This window comes from Callithrix jacchus, chromosome 4, assembly GCF_049354715.1.
Source record: "Callithrix jacchus isolate 240 chromosome 4, calJac240_pri, whole genome shotgun sequence".
Lineage (NCBI taxonomy): Eukaryota > Metazoa > Chordata > Mammalia > Primates > Cebidae > Callithrix > Callithrix jacchus.
In genome coordinates, this window is record NC_133505.1 from 116,983,909 (window position 1) to 116,998,350 (window position 14,442).

At 43.1% G+C, this 14,442-nt stretch overlaps 1 protein-coding gene across 8 annotated transcripts in view; it reads right to left on the reverse strand.

The window, feature by feature from the left end:
• CDK19 (cyclin dependent kinase 19) overlaps nucleotides 1-11,547 on the reverse strand; it is a 211,267-nt gene extending 199,720 nt beyond the window's left edge. For 5 of the 8 annotated variants that reach the window (XM_035296523.3, XM_078369947.1, XM_035296524.3 and 2 more), the window contains exon 1: nucleotides 11,079-11,485. In XM_035296523.3, the coding sequence (XP_035152414.1) occupies nucleotides 11,079-11,206 (128 nt within the window). In that variant the 5' untranslated portion in view covers nucleotides 11,207-11,485. The other 3 variants (XM_054254329.2, XM_035296518.3, XM_054254330.2) reach the window with 1 other exon arrangement.
• Between the last annotated feature and the right edge of the window lie 2,895 nt (nucleotides 11,548-14,442).

Consider the following 14,442-nt stretch of genomic DNA (forward strand, 5'->3'; position numbering starts at 1 on the left):
TAACTGGCCTATTTGGTAAAAAATCCATTCCCTAATCACATCCAGCTTAGTAACTGAGATCATCCACCACAAAGCCACACTGAAAAAAAATGTTTTTAAATAGAAAATACACAACAGTTTTAAAGCCTCTGTAAGAAGGGGTGTATTTTTCCTTTAGCAAGACTTATTATAGTTCAAGTTTTTTTTTTTTTTTTTTTTGTGATGGAGCCTCACTCTGTCGCCCAGGGTGGAGTGCAGTGGCACGATCTCAGCTCCCTGCAACCTCTGCCTCCCAAGTTAAAGCGATTCTCCTGCCTCAGCCTCCGGAGTAGCTGGGACTAAAGGGGCGTGTCATCACATCAAGCTAATTTTTGTATTTTTTAGTAGAGACGGGGGTTTCACCATATTAGCCAGGCTGGTCTCGAACTCCTGACCTCGTGAACCACCCATCTCAGCCTCCCAAAGTGCTGGGATTACAGGTGTGAGCCATCGCCCCCAGCCAAGTTAAAGATATTTTATAAGGACACCTGTATTTGAGGACTTTACAGGTTTTTATTTCTCTTTGATCTATCACTCACTTCTGGATAAAAACTCAAACCCTCAATAAATAACTACTGCTGCACACTTGTATCCTGAATTACATCCTGTCTTCTCTCTTGAGACTCTCTTTTATCCTGTACAATGCATGCTCAAAACAGCTATTACAGGAAGTGTTGTACTATCAGCTATTTATAAATGAACAAAAATCTTCAAATAGCTTTATCTGTTACTCCTTTATGATTCTAGATACTATCTGGTTTTAAGAAATTGCCATGCTAGTTACTCAAAATATTAAAATGTACAAGTAAAAAAAGTTTGTCCCTTTGTTTTAGAATCAAAATAGTACTAGTATTATATAGTCAAAACATTGTTAATTTAAAAAAAAAAAATTTTAAACACCCAAACACTGTCACTCTACTCATTTACCACCAAGAAAATTGCAAATTATAATACATTGCTTTAAAATCTTCTATACTGTCATCTAACCCTGCACTATAGAGTAATGTTTCAAAACAAATAGTTGTCCCGCAGTATAGCTGGAGGGTTGGTTCCAGGACCTCTGCATATACAAAAATACACACACACTCAGGTCCTGCAGTTGGCCCTGGAGAACCCGCCTATACAAAAAGTCAGCCCTCATATAGGCAGGTTTCACAAGTCCGTGTGTAAGTGGACCCAGGCAGTTCAAACTCCTGCTGTTCAAGGGTCAACTGTACATAATTTACACCACATGTTAACTTACTTGTCTAGCATATCAAGTTCAAAAATAGAGTACAAAATATTTTATATACTTCAAAAATAAAAACAATTCATCAACATTGGCATAGATTGCATTAAAACCTTTCCATGGAGCTACTCTTCCTATGTAAAACTCAGAGACACACCTTTCTCATGCTGCTAAAACAGTAGCTTAAGAAAGTAGCTTGAACCTGGAGGTGGAGGTTGCAAGTGAGCCAAGATCATACCACTGCACCCCTGACTGTACAACAAAATGAAACTCTGTCTCAAAAAAAAAAAACAAAAAGTTGTGCTTCCCTTAACAAATTATTTGTAGCTCATTTTCACATTTTAATTATTTTTTTTTTCTTTTACATGGTTGCCTACATGCGGATGTTTTAATTATTATTGTCAGCCGGGTGCAGTGGCTCATACCTGTAATCCCAGCACTTTGGGAGGCCGAGGTGGGCAGATTACCTGAGGTCATGAATTCGAGAGCAGCCTCGCCAATATGGTGAAACCCCACCTCTACTAAAAAATACAAAATTAGCCGGGCATGGTGGCACATTCCTGTAATCCCAGCTACTTGGGAGGCTGAGACAGAAGAATCACTTGAACCTGGGAGGCAGAGGTTGCAGTGAGCCAAGATCGTGCCACTGCACTCCAGCCTGGGCAAAAAGATCTCAAAAAAAAAATTATTAGTCTTAACATTTCACTTCTTTATTCTTAGCCAACCCCCCATCTCCAGTCTTTAGATATTTATATCTTATACATCACCATATTAGTAAACCATTCCAAGCCATTATTTCCAAAGATAAACAGCTTCTAGGAATTTAACACATTAATGGGTACAAAATGCTGTGCTTACTAGGATATTCACTTCAGTGTTAGAACAAGCGAAAGACTGGAGAGACCCAATGACGTCAGTCAATATAACTGGATGTAACAAAACTATTCAGAGAAACAAGGTATCTCTACATAGATATGTCATGATATTTAAGTAATGTTTAAGATTAAAAATATGGGCCAGGCATGGTGGCTCACGCCTGCAATCCCAGCACTTTGGGAGGCCGAGGCAGATGGATCACTTGAGGTCAAGAGTTTGAGACCAGCCTGGCCAACATGGTGAAACCCTGTCTCTACTAAAAATACAAAAAATTAGCTGGGTGTGCTAGTGTGTGCCTGTAGTCCCAGCTATCTGGGAGGCTAAGGCAGGAAAATTGCTTGAACCTGGGAGATGGAGGTGGCAGTGAGCCAAGATCTTGACACTGCACTCTAGCCTGGGTTACAGAGCAAGACTCCATCTCAATAAATAATTAAAAGTAAAAATAGGCCAAGGGCCGGGCGCGGTGGCTCACGCCTGTAATCCCAGCACTTTGGGAAGCTGAGGCGGGTGGATCACGAGGTCAAGAGATCAAGACCATCCTGGTCAATATGGTGAAACCCCATCTCTACTAAAAATACAAAAAATTAGCAGGGCACAGTGGCGTATGCCTCAGGAGGCTGAGGCAGGAGAATTGCCTAAACCCAGGAGGCGGAGGTTGCGGTGAGCCGAGATCGCACCACTGCACTCCAGCCTGGGTAACAAGAACGAAACTCCGTCTCAAAAAAATATAAAAAATAAAAATAGGACAGGCACAGTGGCTCACACCTGTAATCCCAGCACTTTGGGAGGCCAAGGCTGGTGGATCACAAGGTCAAGAGATGGAGATCATCCTGGTCAACATGGTGAAACACAGTCTCTACTAAAAATGCAAAAATTAGCTGGGCTTGATGACATGCGCCTGTAGTCCCTACTATCCAGGAGGCTGAGACAGAATTGTTTGAACCAGGAAGACAGAGGTTGCAGCGAGGTGAGATTGCTACATGACTCTAGCCTGGTGACAGAGCAAGATTCTGTCTCAAAAAAAAAAAATGCAAAATTAGCCGGGCATGGTGGCGCATACCTGTAATCCCAGCTACTCTGGAGTCTAAGGCAGGAGAATCCATTGAACCTGGGAGGCAGAAGTTGCGATGAGCCAAGATTGCACCATTGCACTCCAGCCTGGGCAACAAGAGCAAAATTCCATCTCAAAAATAAACAAAAAAATTAAAATTAAAATAGGGCCAAGTATAATGCCTTATGCCTATAACCCCAGCACTTTGGGAAGGCAGGAGTTCCTGGGAGACATAGCAAGACCTTATCTCTACAGATAATTTGAAAAAAATGAAAACAAACAAAACAGCTGGGCATGGCCCACATTTGTAGTTCCAGCTACTTAGGAGGTTGAGGTAACAACTGCTTGAGCCCAAGCGACAGAATTGCTTGAGCCCAAGCAGTCAAAGCTACAGTGAGCCATGATCTAAAAACAGAGAAGTGTGCAGCACACTAGCATGTCATATTTAATGACACCTTTAAGTTAACACACATGCACATACCCCAGAAGAAAATCCCTCTGAAAGGATAACCAAGAATGGCTGCCTCTAAAAAAGGGAAACGATAGCTGGGAAAGGAATGACTTATCTTACACTGGTGGTTTGTTTTTGTTTTTTTGAGACAGTGTCTCACCCTCACCCACTATGGAGTACAGTGATGCAATATTCTGCCTCCTGCGTTCAAGCAATTGTTGTACCTTAGTGGGATTACAGGTACGTAATACCACACCTGGCTAATTTTTTGTGTTTTTAGTACAGATGGGGTTTTTGTTGTTGGCAGGGCTGGCCTTGATCTCCTTGCCTCAAGTGATCTTACCTCGGCCTCCCAAAGTGCTGGGATTATAGGCATGAGCCACCGCATCCAGCCACATTGCATATTTTTACACATATATACTATTTACAAACTTTTGTTTTTTGGGATGGAATCTTGCTCTGTCGCCCAGGCTGGAGTGCAATGGCGCAGTTTCGGCTCACTGCAACCTCTGCCTCCCGGGTTCAAGTGATTCTCCTGCCTCAGACTCCCAACTAGCTGGGATTACAGGTGCCCATCACCACACCCGGCTAATTTTTGTATTTTTAGTTGAGACAACGTTTCACCAAGTTAGCCAGGCTGGTCTCAAAGTCCTGACCTCATCATCTGCCCACCTCAGCCTCCCAAAGTGCTGGGATTACAGGCATTAGCCACTGCACCCAGCCACAAACATGTTTTTTTATATCTTTTTAACAGTCTCATTCTGTTGCCCATGCTGAAGTGCAGTGGCATCACCATAGCACATTATAGCCTCAAACTCCTGAGCTCAAGAATTTCTCCCACCTCATCCAGCCATAAAATACTTTTTTGAAACACTAATAAAATGTCCTTGATTCCATTCATAAATTGATAGCTCTTCAAGTACTGGTTTGCTCTATCAAGCTATTTCAGTCTTAATATTTCTCCTATAATTTGAGAGAAGAGATAATAGTTTTCCTATTCATCCATATCCTCGTTTGTACATTTTTATTGAAAGGTCACTTGATGGATCAGAGAATTATTTGTTACTAAGCCACTCATCCAAAGACTCTAAACCTACACAGTCCAATGTAATAGCTACTAATTCATTTCTCAATCACACTAACTACATTCCAGTAATCAATACCCGGGTGTGGCTTGCGGCTAGCATAATGGACAGCACGGATGCAGAACATTTTCAGATCACTGCAGAAAGTTCTATTGAACATCAGTGCTCTACACCAGGGGTCAGCAAACTACAACCTGCAGACCAAATTCAGCCAACCATTTATTTGTGCAAATAAAGGTCTATTGGAACACAGCCATCCTTTCCATATGGGTTTATGTACTATCTGTGGATGCTTTGGCACTACAATAGAGTTAAGTAATTGCAACAGAGACAGTATGGCCCAAAAGGCCCAGAATATTTAGAATCTGTTTCTTTACAGAAAAGGTTTGCCTACCACTGCTCTAGATTATCAAATTTCATTGAAAAAGAAAGCATTCTCCTACCTCAGCCTCCAAGTAGCTGGGATTACAGGCACAAGCCACCATGCCCAGCTAATTTTTTTTTTTATTTTTTAGTAGAGATGGGGGTTTCACCATGTTGGCCAGTCTGGTCTTGAACTCCTGACCTTGTGATCAGCCAGCCTCAGCCTCCCAAAATGCTGGGATTACAGGTGTGAGCCACTGCACCCAGCCGAAAAAGAAAACATTAATTTCCCTTGGGCCTCAAGAAGTTTTTGAAGGCTTGCATTGCAAAAATAACAAATCAGTTAAACATAAACCAATGTCCACTTCATTTGCTAAGTGTTAAAGATACTTTTTTACCATAAATCCATAAAACCAAAAGATTTCCTAAAATGTATTTAAATACTGATACTTTCTAAGCTTCTCTATAAAATAGCTAGTAGAAGCACAGAAAACAGATTACTAGTCTAGCAATTCTAAAAGAGCTGGCTAAGAGAAAATAATGCTTACTATTTCCCAAAAATATGCCTATTTTTCTTAGCAGTATCTATTTTTTTCAAATGGGCTAGGCACAGTGGCTCATGTTTGTAATCCCAGCACTTCTGGCGGCTAAAGCAGGAGGATCACTGGAGCCCAGGAGTTTGAGACCAGCTTGGGCAACGCAGTGAGACGTCATCTCTGCAGAACAACAAAATTAGCCAGCATGTGCACCTGTGGTCCTAGCCACTCAGCAGGCTGAGGCAGGAGAATCACTTGAGCCCAGGAGTTCAAGGCTACAGTCAACTAGGACTGCATGACTGCACTCCAGCCTTGGTGACAGAGTAAGACCATCTCAAGAGAAAAGAAAAAAGAAATTTATCACCTGTTTGGAAAAGCAGCACATTTCTTAGAAAAAATACACTAGAAATATTTACATCTACCCAACTAAGTAACATCACTCTTTCAGGCTTTCAAAACAATTACCGAAAACACTGCTTTTTAAGAAAAGCAAATAAACTTACATTTTTAAAGGAATTTGGTCTGCTTTTAAGATCAGTGAAACATATCTACCAATGAAGAGCATTTTTAATTGAATATAATTTTGAGTATTATGTGCCCAACTCTTTACAAAGCACTAGAAATAGAATAATGATCCTTTTGCAGCTAGCAATCTATGAGGCATATGAGAATCACCTATAGTGACTTTATATAGGTAAGAACAAAGGGGTGGAAACACAGCTAAGGAGTACACTGAGTAAGAGAAGGCTTTGAGGGGGAAAGCTATTTGAGTTGGGTATTGAAGTATGAGCAGTTTGACAGGGTTGTAAGAGTAAGGTAAAACAGGGAAGAAGGAATGGCACAGCTACACCATTCTAGACTGAATGTAGAACAAAGAAAATGAGACATAAAAGGACTTAAGTGCCAGATAATATGAGTTCAATGCTACAGAAGTATACAGCTTGAATGCACTGGAAAAAAAGAAACGGCGGCAGGTATCAAGACTACAGACTTCAAGGTCTGAATGCAAATGTCCGTACATGCCAAACTAAGGAACTAAGATTGGATCTAAGTCTCAAGTACGATTCATGCAAGGAGAAAGAGGAGAGAAAGATTAGAGATTGGATGTGATAGTATAAGCCATAGCAAACGTAAGAGTTTTCCAAAAAGAGATATGACAGGATTTTATAGGAAAATGACACTAGCAGCAATTTGGATCTTGGACTATAGTGAAAGACCAATCAGCTACTATCCAAATCAGAAATAATGGCCAAAAGTGTTGACAGTGAAGATGAAGAAAAAAGCAGATGAAAAGCAGCAGCTACATGCAGTACAATCTACACTCCTGCACTCCCACTTTGTAAATGTCCTTTATATGTGATAATTTCCCTTTTTCATATTTTTTGGTATAAATGCAATTTTGGCATGGAAAAAAGTTTATTAAGTTATCAAGACTGGAGGTAAGATGATCTTTTTTTGTTTTCTCTCCCATGGTATCAGGAAGGAAAATGCAAGAAGGCTGAGTTAGATGTGGCTATCTCTGCTGTGAGACTGTGAGCATGACAATTAACCTCTCAAAGCTCTAGGTTTCTCATTTGTAAAAAGAGGAAATTGAACTAGATGATCTTAAACTTTGTAAAGTTCTAATACTCTAATCATACTGATAAATCTTCAATGTTCTGTAAGTGTCCAATTAAAATGCAAATAAAATAATCTAATTTAATTACAAACCGGTTGTGAAAAACCCATCAAAGGCAAATACTATCGGTTTACCTATATGCATCTACATATACTTATTATTTGTGAATAATTTCATGACATACATTATGTAGTCATCAACCACTCATTTGAAACCCTGAAGAAACAAACTCTACAAGCTGTGTCAGCCACACATGCCACCACGCTCAGCTTATTTTTGTATTTTTAGTAGCGATGGGGTTTCGTCTTGTTGCTGAGGCTGGTCTCCCAGTCTCATGTGATCCACCCTCCTCAGCTTCCCAAAGTGCTGGGATTATAGGCTTGAGTCACAGGGCACAGCCGATAAAAGAACTTTTTAACAATATTCCTTTATCAATCAAATTTTTAAATGTTTCAAACTGGAGAAATGCAGTCTTGAAATCTGTAACCATAAATTGTCATGTGTGACTTATTAATAATGAATAAAAATTATTTTATGAATTCTTGCTTGTATTAAAAAGTTCAGAAATATTCTGAACTTGTTTCTCCTCAAGTATAACATTTGGCCAGGTGTGGTGGCATGAGCCTGTAGTGCCAGCACTTTGGGAGGCCAGGAGTTCAACCTGAACAACACAGCAAGACCCTGTCTCTACACAACAAAAAACAAATAAGAACAACTTTTAAGCTGGATTTTTTTTTTTTTTTTAAGAAAAAGAGTTGGAGGTCCAGCACAGTGGCTCATGCTTGTAATCCCAGCACTTTGGGAGGCTGAGGCAAGAGGATCACTTGAGTCCAGGAGTTCAAGACCAGCTCACGCAACACAGCAAGACACTGTCTCCACTAAAAAATATTCAAAAGTATAAATACTAAATAAAAAGGAGAGTTGGGTCAAAAGCTTCTCTTTCAAAACAAAAAGGTGAACAAAGAACATCTTTAATTAAAGGTAAAAAACTCAGACAAATCTTGCATTTCCAGCTTGTTATAAATTTATGTAATATAATTAACACTGCATAGGGCCAGGCGCAGTGGCTCACGCCTGCAATCCCAGCACTTTGGACGGCTGAGGTGAGCAGATCACGAGATCAGGAGTTTGAGACCAGCCTGGCCAATATGGTACAACTCCATCTCTACTAAAAATACAAATTAGCTGGGCATGGTGGCGGGCTCCTGTAGTCTCAGCTACTCAGAAGGCTGAGGCAGAAGAATAGCTTAAACCTAAGAGGCAGAGGTTACAGTGAGCCGATTGGGCCACTGCACTCCAGCCTCGGCGAGAGTAAGATGCCATCTCAAAAAATAATAATAATTAACATTGCCTAAATTAAAGTCATACTTCAAGGGAATAACATTTGAGATTTTGTAAACTGTATTAAACAATTATATTTTATGTCAAGTTATTTCTTCCAATATTTCTTCTCAAGACCTGAACAACGCTTTGGTTATATACATTAAATACACCAGAATCATTTCTCTTTAATGTAACCTGTGTGATTTCTAGCTCCCTTAAATAGCAGTATGCATTTTCTGAGTTAACCAAAATAAAATCTGGAAAGAGCTAAACTGTAATCTACCATGATCAGAGTGTAAAATCCTTTACTATGCAAATCTGTCTCAATCTAAAACAATTTTTAAAAAGTTGTTTTTTTTAATACATGAACCCACAGGACACAGATGTTCTTTCAAATTACTGGTATCAATGAACATAAAACTAATCCCACTACCAACCCACAAGAGATGTGGGTGTTTACTGTAAAGTTGCAAATCTCAACCAAATTTGTCATCCAGGAAAAAAGCCTTTATTATGGTATTTTTTTTTTACATGTTACATAGTGATTTTAACTAATGCTTTCAGATCCTAAGATTTTTTTTTTTAGAAAAAAGAGCATTATATTTTGAAGACACACAAACTAATCTTACTCTACTAAAGAAGCTTTATTAATTCTAATTAACAAATTTCACTCAAAAAGGAAGTGCATTCACATCAAATACTTTATTAGAGGGGAGAATATTCAAAAAGAATAGAAGCAGGTATTATCTGTTTTTTGTTTTAAGCCCATACTATTCAAATACAATTCGGAAGCAGAATTTTTAACTTCTCAAAAGTTCCCTAATAAAAGAAAGCTACTTTAACAAAACCCAAAATAAAAACCCACTAAGAAACATTTTTTTAAACCTAAAGTATATTACAAAGTTAGCATGAGGAGTATGGGAAAAACCGACCTCAGGTTGATTAACAATGTCCAAACAGGAAAACTGATGTGCTTTCCCCAAATATATCTGATAAGATTTCTCCAAGAACACTAGTATAACAGGTAGAGTGGATATTCCAAAACCAAAATATGTTAATTACAGTACCTCACATTCCATAATAAGCATTCAAGGACACCTGGTAATTAAAGGAATTATGAGAAACAATTGATACCTTGAAGCCTGTTCAGTTATTACAAGATAAAAAAACTCCGCAATAATAATCCTTTATACTTGGATAGTACTTTGCAATTTTCACGATACCTTATGATAAAGCACTTTATAGAGCTTTGTTTTATGAAATTAGTGCATACGCACATAACCTACTTTAGTCCTAGAGTTCATATACCAACCACATCAAATTATAACAGCGTGCACAAAGATAAGCGGCACTTCAAATGTTACTAACGTCATTGTGGCTGATCAGTTTATTCAGAAATGTTCCGTTACAATTCTCTTCCGTAGACAGTTTGACTCCCTTTAAAGTCTATGCTGGACAGGGTTATCTTCCTGGGTCCCTAACCTTGGAGGAGGGTAATTCCTGCCAAGGAGCTGGTTCCACCAGTCCTGCAGTAGCTGCTGTCTGCCCTCCAGGATCAAGGAAGGATATGCATTCTCAATACCTTATCCAGCTCTTCTTATCCTAAAAGGACAATCAGTAAAAGCTTCCCAAGGTGTTCTTACAGTTCTCCCTCAATTCCTGGAAAAACACAGGTTCAGGGCCAGCTGCCACTCATTCCCTTCTAGATAATCTAGGTACTCGATAAGTTCCAGCCCGCAGTCATCTCGCAGAGGATGGAGTAGAGGACAAAATTCCCAAGATACCCAAGGGGCTACGGGGTACAGGGTGGGTAGCAGAGAACTGAGCCAACTCTTAAGTTACCGCGTGCGAAACGCAGCTGGCCCGAGAGGAGGTCTCCTTTGAGGGGGAAGATACGCAATTCAGAATGTGAGAATAAGAAATCCGCCGGGCAAACAACAGGGATAGGAGGACTGCACCGAGGGGCCAACTGGCCGGCCAGCCCCAGGGTCGGAGATCGCGGCTCGGGGCGGCGGTGCCCGAGTCAGAGTCGCGGGGCTGGCGAGGACCCCAGGCCGTGTTCCCAAGGCGGCCTCCCAAGCGAGGTTTCAAACCGCCGCCCCCGCGAGGCGCTCAGCCGATTGGAAGTTCCACAACGACCGTCACTACCCAGGGCCGGAGAGGTAACTCCGCGGCAGAGCTCTCACTGCCCGCTGCGTTCCCCCGAGGCCAGACCCCACAAACTCCTCCTCCACCGTGGTCCTAACTCGAGTCCCGCCGCCGTCTCCGACCACTTGGAGGGCGCCCCTCTGGGACGGGACCGACGCCTCGGACCCCGCTGCGCCGCAGGAGTTCGAGGGGCGCAACGGGGCCGCGCGGGGGAGGCGGGCGGAACCGGCGCCCCTCGGAGTCCATCTCCGGACGCCGCCTCGCGACCCCCTCCGCCTCGCCCCTCGCGCACGGCCGACAGGGCTCCGACCCACCCATCCCGCCCGGTGGCGGGCAGGGCGAGGACCCGAGCGAGCCTACTCCTCCCGACCCTGCTCTTACCCATCTTTCCGCCTCGCCTTGTAGACGTGCCCGTAGGTGCCGCGTCCCACTTTGCACCCTTCGTACTCAAACAAATCCTCCACCCGCTCCCGCTCCGCCGCCAGCTTCGCCTTGAAATCATAATCCATTGTCTGCTTCCCCCATAGAGGCACGGGACGCGGGGGCCGCTGCCGCTCAGTCCCTCCTCCTCCTCCCCCCGCGACCGCCGCTCCACTTCTCCAACAGCCGCCTCTCGGGCGCGCGCGCGCGCCGCCCGCCGCCCGCCGCTCCGCGGTCCGCCTTCAGCAAGGAACTCCTCGGCGGCCGAGGCAGCCGCCTCCTCCACCTCTTCCTCCTCCTCCTCCGCGACGGCGGCGGCAGCGGCTCCCGCAGGCACCCCCAGTCCCGCCTCCCCCCTTCATTTCCTTGTTTTGGAACCTGGTGGGCCGCGCCGTGGCTTCCTCGAGCTCATTAACGAACCCGCCGGCCCGCCCTATGGTTGCGGAGGCTCCTGGGAAACGTAGTCTCGAAGGCCGCGGCGACCCGGGCGGTTTTATCAGCCTAAGAAATACAGCTCCCAGGTTACCTCGGGCCGCCACAGCCTCGCCCCTACAAGGCATATGCGCCTGCGCAGCAGCTACCCACCCACCCCCGCCCCCCTCAGGTGGCGCCGGGATCCCGGTTCCTGTGAAGGCAGAAAGCTCAAAGTTCTAGTGTGCTTGCTGCGGATTTCGGGAAGGCTGCGGATTTCGGAAAGGCACCGGAAAGCAGTGCCTTACTCTAGTGAGAAGGGGATACTTCACTGTAACTATCCCCACGCGTAGAGAATGGAAAGCATTAAATCGCCACCTTGCTACGGGGTTGGCTGCAGTGGCTTGGGAGGGGAGGGCTGGTCAGGACAGTTGTACCGCAGCTTGTTTGTTGTCTAGGGCAATGGGTCCGCCTACTGCCCCGCCTTCGATCCCGCTGCTCATTGTCGGGGGATGGAGAATGACGTCCTGGTTGGTGCGTGGGTATCCCCAAGCTTTGGCTTCTTTCCCGCTCTTGATTGGTGATTGGATGTGCTCGGTTCTTCCTGATAGGTTGATCTTTTTTCTTTACGATGCAAAAACCGTATTTCAAAAACTGAAGCTTCAGCAGTTTCTTAGTTCCTGCCTTGACCAGAGGAGAACCTGCAACTTCTGAGCCCCGGCAGCCAATCATCATTTTTTTGGAGCTCTAGTCAATTTTCTCTTAGCATATGCGGTTCCCGAAGCCAGGCTTTGGCCATCTGTTTAAGAATAATTGAAAGTGCCTGGAGGAAGCACGTTTTAAAACGATCCTTTGGGTTGACTTGTAAAGGATTTTTTCCAGCCTATGCATGATGCTGAGGTTCTCCTAGAATGTTTAAGAGCGCTCCTTTAGTTAGGGTGAACGTTGATTGATTTCATTATATTGGGTCTCAGGACACACCACCCCAAATTATAACTGAAGGAGTCCAGAATATGCACCCCACAATATGCCACTAGGGCATATTGATTTCTTTAAGCAAAAATAAATGAAGATCCAGCCACACAGGAAAATGCTTCACTTTTCCCTCTACTGCCCAAAATAAAGGACAAAACTCTCCTTTTGTGAAGAGAAATTTACATTTCTAAAGGAAATTTTCATAATTAAAGGAATCTGTACCAGAAAGAGAGCTGCTCCTAGTTTACTTTTATCATCTGGAGTACTTTTATCTGCATAAACGTCAACCTTTATTCACCTTCTATTTTCTCATCTTATTCTCCCTTAACTTGTCTCCACCACCCCTGAAAGCCCCAAGCCTTACTTTTATTTTGAAGAGAGACTGGCCTTGCCTTGTTGCCCAGGCTGGCCTCCAGCTCCTGGGCTCAAGGATCCTCCTGCCTCAAACTCCTGAGTAGCAGGCATTACAGGTTTGTGCCACCATGCAGGGTCCCACTTCCTGAGGTCAGGATGTAATGTAAGTGTCAAACATCTGGCCCTTCTTTGAGTCCCACATTTTGTGGGACTCTTGTGCAAACATATGTAATTAAAATTGTTTTTCTTCTGGTAACTTGACTCATATCAATTAACTGTGATTCTTCAAGATATTGAAGCATCTAGAAGGGTTTCCTCCCCTGTAGTGGTGGGCCTAGTGTCTCAAGTGCTTGGGATACACACTTAAACAGGATTCGTGCTAGGATAGGACATAACACATTCATTAGGAGAACAAAGATGGGAAAGGTCAATTTTTTTTTTTTTTTTTAAGACAGAGTTTTGCGCTGTTGCCCAGGCTGTGTAGTGCAATGGCGTGATGTGGGCTCACTGCAACCTCCGCCTCCTGGGTTCAAGTGATTCTCCTGCCTCAGCCTCCCGAGTAGCTGGGACTACAGGTGCCCGCTGCCACGGCCAGCAATTTTTTTTATTATTAGTAGAGATGGGAGTTTCACCATATTGGCTAGGCTGGTCTCAAACTCCTGATCTTGTGATCCACCTGCCTCAGCCTCCCAAAGTGCTGGGATTACAGGCGCAAGCCACCACACCTGGCTGGGAAAGCTCAATTCTACAGGAAGTGGTAGATAAAGAAAGTTAATAGTGAATTGCCTGCTAGGTTTAGAAAGAAGCTGGAAAACTAGAGGGAGGGAGCTATTCAAGACTTTTGAGCTAAGGAGAACTATAATAAGCCTTGTGTATTAAACAAATTCTGTGACAAAAGTGTTTAGGATCAATTAGAGGAAAGCGAGACTAGTAAAGAAGCTATTGCAATAGTATGGTGGAAACAAGGATCTGAACCACAGAAGAACAGTGCTGACTATGAGAAAAAAGGCACATGCTAGAATTATTTAGGAATAAAATTTAACAGGACTTAGTAATTACTAATTAAATGTTGGATTAAAAGAGAGGGAAGAATCCAAGATAACTTTGAGAAATTTTACCTCAATAAGGTAGAAATATTGGAAAGTTAGGAAACTCAGGGATGGGAGCAATTTTTGAGAGAAAGATAAGCTTGGCTGGGGCATATTGAATTCAAAGTGCCTACAGGGGCATCAGGATAGAAATAACTGTCAGGTATTTGAACTACAGCAACTCCATCTTGAATAGGGTAGAATAAGGCTGATACCTGCTAGGCTGCATTCCCAGGAGGTTAGGCATTCTTAGTCACAGGATGAGATAGGAAGCCAGCATAAGATACAGATCACAAAGACTCCACTGATAAAACCAGATGCAAGAAAAGCAAAGCACACTGCCATGTGTGTACCTACGCAACTGTCTTGCATGCTCTGCTCATGTACCCCAAAACCTACAATCCAATAAAAAATTAAAAAAAAAAAAAAAAAAAAAAAAAGAAGCTGGCCAAAACCCACCAAAACCAGGATGCCGACCTCTGGTCTACTCACTGACC